The following is a 5102-nucleotide window of genomic DNA, read 5'->3' on the forward strand; positions in this document are numbered from 1 at the left end:
TTGAACAGTCTTCATTATTATTCCTGAAGTGTTCTTGCTGGTGGGTGTTAAAGCTTAATGTCTGTGAGTTAGTTTTTTCAGTGTTTGATTTGAGAGATTTTTTTTTTCCCCCAAGAAGTTTTCTTCTTCAAGGTTCAGTTGAAGTGAGTTGATTTAAAAACAAATAAACCCCCACCACCTTAAAGCCTGTATCCTGGAAAACATAAGGTACCATAAGCATCCTTTTTGCTAGTAGCATAAAAAACCACGTGTTTTATGTTTGGACATAACTTTCTGCAAAGTTGCAATGTGAAAAGTCAGCCTTGAGAATATCCATGTAAAATATAAGCTGTTTAAAGGCTTGGCTCTAATATCTGTGCAACCACATCATTAAGATCCTGTAATAGTGGGAGCACTACTGCCATGGAAGAAGTAGTGGTGGAGTTGTATTTTTGGTCTCTTCAAACTATTTCAAGCTTGGATTTGACTCAATCTCCTCCATTAACTCCTAGAGTAGAAGGAGGTAAGCAAGTGTGCTTAATAAACTTATATGCTGCACTTAATGCAAAAAGAAACGTGAGGGCCTATGCGTAGGCCTGGATGTAATATAGTTAGCCTGATACTAGGGCTTTAACTCTGAGTGTAGAGATGATTGTTGACATTTTTATTTCAGCTGTCTCTGCTATCCCCAGTGCACAGCCAGTTAAACTGCTTATAAAAACAGCTCTTAAATTGCTGAAACATCAAGTCAGCTGTTCTTAAGGTGGAAGTGGCCAAAAAGTTTATTCTTTCCTCTTGGGGGAGGTGGAGATTGGTTTAGAAATCTTGCATTAACTATTTGAGAGTTAATTTCTTTGAGAAATGTATTACTTATCATGTCAGCACATAAGAAGTACTACTAGGTATATTCAAGGTGTGTTTTTTTCCTTCTCTTGACTAAAAATAAGTATTTCTGGTAATAAAGATGTTGTACAGTGAAGTGCTTCATTTTGCTGCTTTTTGTTTGGTTTGTTCAGTCTATACAGAAGAAAATTTAAGATCTTGAAAATACAAATAATCTTGGCCTTTAAAAAAAAGGAAGTGCACTGTTGCTTACTTGTGCTATTGTCACATATAGTGTTTGGTGACTTGCTTATGCCCAATTTTGGGGTTAAAATGGATTTGTGAATGTCAGCATTCACTTAAACTTGTAAAATGATTCTCTCAGCCCTCTCCTTTTTGTAAAGGGAAATACTACTTAGACTTAATTATTCCTTTAAAGATTCTGAAATTTAATAAGTACTTGATTTTCTTTACAAACCCAGAAGTTGAATATTAATAAATTGGCAAGGCTGAAGCTCTGGTAGTTTAGAACTTGCTGATATCTTGGAGGTCCTGAATTTGGAAGAAATTTATTTCCCTTTTTTTTCTGGATATAGATGCAGGTATTTGGTGGGTCAGTCTTTGCCTGACTGATTTGTCCTAAGTGGGTGGTAATAATTGAGACAGTGAAATTGTTAAACAAAGAAGTTTTCTGCCCACATATCTAAGAGGGAGTTAGATGAGATATTAATAGCATATTGATTAAATGGTTTTTGAAACTGCAAGCTGTGATAAAAGTAGCATCCTAATATTTGCTACTTTAATAGACCAGTTTTGGTCTGAGTACCGAAGTTCTACACGTGAAGCAGGGAATAGGTAAGTCTCCTTTCTTACAATTGTATTGTGAGCATGATTAGGTGGAAAAACCTCTGGACACTAGACATAGTCTTTTCACAATTCTCATGGTACGAGTCAAGAAAAAAGTGCATCTGAACTACAACTGTTGATAAAGGACAGGAAAAAAGCAACTTCTGCTTAGTTGCAGATGAGAAGTTATTTATAGCAAGAAAATGAAATGTTTTTGAAAGGGAAACTTGATATAGTGAGATCTAATGAGGAGGATGCATATTTCAGATGCTTAGTGAAACTTCTTTTGGCTTTCTTTAGGCCTGGGAGAGGTAATACTAAGGCAGGTGGTCGAGATGATTGCTTGCCAGCTGCATTGGTATTTTTTATGATCTGCTTTAGAGTCTGGCTCAGGGCTCCATGTGACTTCTTTTCTTGAAAGATAAGAATAAAATTTTTCAGTCTGATGGCAAGGGATAGGCAAGCGTTATCATAAGTTGGAAGCTGTGAAGAACTTACACTTACTTGCTAAATAAAAAGACAGTAGCTTTTTTTGTTTGCTAAAGAGTGTTTAAAGGAGCAGATAAGTGCTTCTTAATAGAATTTCCTGGTTACTAAATTGCAAGATATCTTCCACTTGTGCCTCATATTTGGACTTTTATGGTGGGGACTGCTTTTCTATCAATGACACCTACTGTGATTTGAAGAGGTAAACAATTTATCTTTTGGAGGGACAAAGTGAAACAGTCTAGTTACATTATTCCAAGAAGTTTTATCCAATCTCACATCTAAACTTTTAAAGTCAATGTTGCAAGAACTGAACATGTTTTACTGTTCCACCTCCCTTCAAGCAGACGACGTGCATGAAGGTTTTTCCTTTTCATCCTACTGGGTGGAATAAGGTAATAGTGCATAGTGGTTTGTTAAATGGGGTTTTTGCCCCGTGTTGCTTATATTTTGTGATTGATTTTACATTTTGAAGCTTTCATTTGTTTTATGCAGATGGCTTCTACTTATGTAAACTTAATGTTTGAATTCTTGATAACCCTGTTTTCCTTTTGCATTTTAGTGCAAAAGATGATATTGATATTGATGCCCTTGCTGCTGAGATAGAAGGTGCAGGAGCTGCAAAGGAGCAAGAGCCTCAGAAATCCAAAGGCAAAAAGAAAAAAGAGAAAAAGAAACAGGATTTTGAGTAAGTTTGGTTTTTTTTCTATCTGTCTTATTTTATTCCATTATACAAAAACTCAGTTACTTAAGTACCATAACTTCTTTCTCATTTTAGTGAAGATGATATCCTGAAGGAGCTGGAAGAACTGTCAATAGAGGCACAAGGAGGGAAAGTTGACAGGGAACCTTCTACAGGAAAGGTGAACACTGAGAGGGAAGTGGGTTGTTTAATAGGAAATAGTTGGAATATGAGACACCTCTGTCCCAGAAGAGTTCTGGTGTTGCAGTGTAGTTGGAGATCCTATGTGAAACTTGGCAGCTAGCATGTATTTTTAATTATACTTGATCGTATTTTCATAGTAAAGTCAATTGTGAAAGACTTTACCAGAAGCCATGCCTTCATGCTGATAATTATTCAAAGCCAATCAGAATAAATTTTAGTTGTAGGCTGAGGTGTAGTACGCTCATCAGGAATAGTTATTGCTTTCAAACTTTATCTTCAATAGGAGAAGTTTTTCTTGACATCTCTCAATGCTACTACTTAGCTCATAATAGCAAGTAATTTTTCATGGCTGATTATTTAATTGTTCAATTACTAGGTTGAAAATGACAACGAAGAAAGCTTATCAAAGCAAGATAAAAAAAGGAAAGGAAAGAGTAAAAAAGCCAGTGTGGAAAATGACTATGACAGTGAGGAAGTGGAAGATAAAGATAAAAAATCTAAAAAACCTCAGAAAGCAAAACAAGACATACTTTCTGGCAGTGATGATGATGATGATCATGAGATGCAGCTTAAGAAAAGCAAAGGGAAAACTCAGAAGTCAAATAAAAAGCATGATCTGTCAGAAGAAGATGAAACTAACATTAAGAAAAGCAAAGAGCGTGTGGGGGCAGTGTCTACAGGTGAGAGCGGTGATGAATCAGACGAGGTCTCCCAATCTAGAAAAGGACAAAAGAAAAACCAAAAACCAAAGTCCACTCCTGCTGCTGAAAGTGGGGATGATGAAGAAGAACCTTCATTCAAGGTAAAAACAGTGGCTCAGAAGAAGGCAGAAAAAAAAGAACGTGAAAGGAAAAAACGTGAGGAAGAAAAAGCCAAACTGAGGAAGCAGAAAGAGAAGGAAGAATTAGAAGGTGGTAAAGAACCAGCAAAGCTGAAGGAAGCTCCAAAAAAAGCTGAAGAGAAGGCTTCTCCTGAAGTCATGGCAACCCCTGGCCCTGGAGAAAAAGGAGAGACTCCTGCAGGAACAGAGGGTTTGTAACATGGTTTCTAAACCTGTAATTTAAACTCTATAGCTTTTATAAGAAGACCAAAAGAGTTGTCAGGCAGTGAGGGTGATCTGTTGCTTTATTCTAAATTGGGAATACTAGACATTTGGTAGCCTTGTCTGCCTCTTTGTGTTGGCTCACATGTGGCTGTTTTTTCTGGCCTGTAGTTTTTGTTCAGGTACATGGGAAAACAAAAGCCAGATGGCAAATTCTCATTACAATATATGCTTACGGTTCTGTTTTGCAAACATACTTTTTCACTTCCCAGTTATTCTGTTACTTCAAGACTTCAGGGCCTGGCTTTGTAACTTAAGAGGCATTTTTATTTTTTTCATTATGAAGTGCTTATGTAGTAGCCAGTCAAAATGTTCCATGTTTGGTGTTATTTATAATATTTGAAACATTAATTGTATTTAGAGTATCTTTAAAATTTCTGGGATCTTTGAATGTATGCCTCTTCTTTCTGTAGCTGATGACAATGAGGGGGACAAAAAGAAAAAAGACAAGAAAAAGAAGAAAGGTGAGAAAGAAGAAAAAGAGAAAGAGAAGAAAAAAGGTCCCAGTAAAGCCACGGTTAAAGCTATGCAAGAAGCCTTGGCTAAAATGAAAGAGGAGGAGGAAAGGGCAAAAAGAGAGGAGGAAGAGCGCATAAGACGACTGGAGGAACTAGAAGCAAAGCGCAAAGAGGAGGTACTGTGTATCTTACTCTGAGGATAGAATAAGGGAGAAGGTAATCTTAACCTGTACCCTTGCTGGTGCAGTTGGTGGGTTAGTCCTTAATATGTTTCTCATCAATAGAATATACACTTGGCCAGCTTTTGTGTAAAGCATGCTTTAAAATTTCTGTGTGTGCTTTAACCTTTTTCTAGGAACGATTAGAGCAAGAGAGGAAAGAAAGAAAGAAACAGAAGGAAAAAGAGAGGAAAGAGCGTTTGAAGAAGGAGGGAAAACTTTTAACAAAAACTCAGCGAGAAGCCAGAGCCAGAGCGGAGGCAACTCTTAAACTACTCCAAGCTCAGGGTAAGCAGTAAAGTTTA

General features: G+C 36.9%; 1 protein-coding gene across 1 annotated transcript; it reads left to right on the forward strand.

Moving 5' to 3' along the window:
- The first annotated feature begins 402 nt into the window (after positions 1-402).
- On the forward strand, positions 403-4755 carry LOC104081918 (eukaryotic translation initiation factor 5B-like). Its single transcript, XM_009584840.1, is given in 7 exon segments — positions 403-502; positions 1608-1656; positions 2696-2821; positions 2912-2996; positions 3396-4022; positions 4024-4050; positions 4535-4755. Coding segments are annotated over 7 exon segments (1152 nt in total). The 3' UTR covers positions 4673-4755.
- The last annotated feature ends 347 nt before the right edge of the window (positions 4756-5102 follow it).

The sequence above is a fragment of the Fulmarus glacialis genome, unplaced genomic scaffold, assembly GCF_000690835.1.
Source record: "Fulmarus glacialis isolate BGI_N327 unplaced genomic scaffold, ASM69083v1 Scaffold48499, whole genome shotgun sequence".
In the NCBI taxonomy this organism is placed as follows: domain Eukaryota; kingdom Metazoa; phylum Chordata; class Aves; order Procellariiformes; family Procellariidae; genus Fulmarus; species Fulmarus glacialis.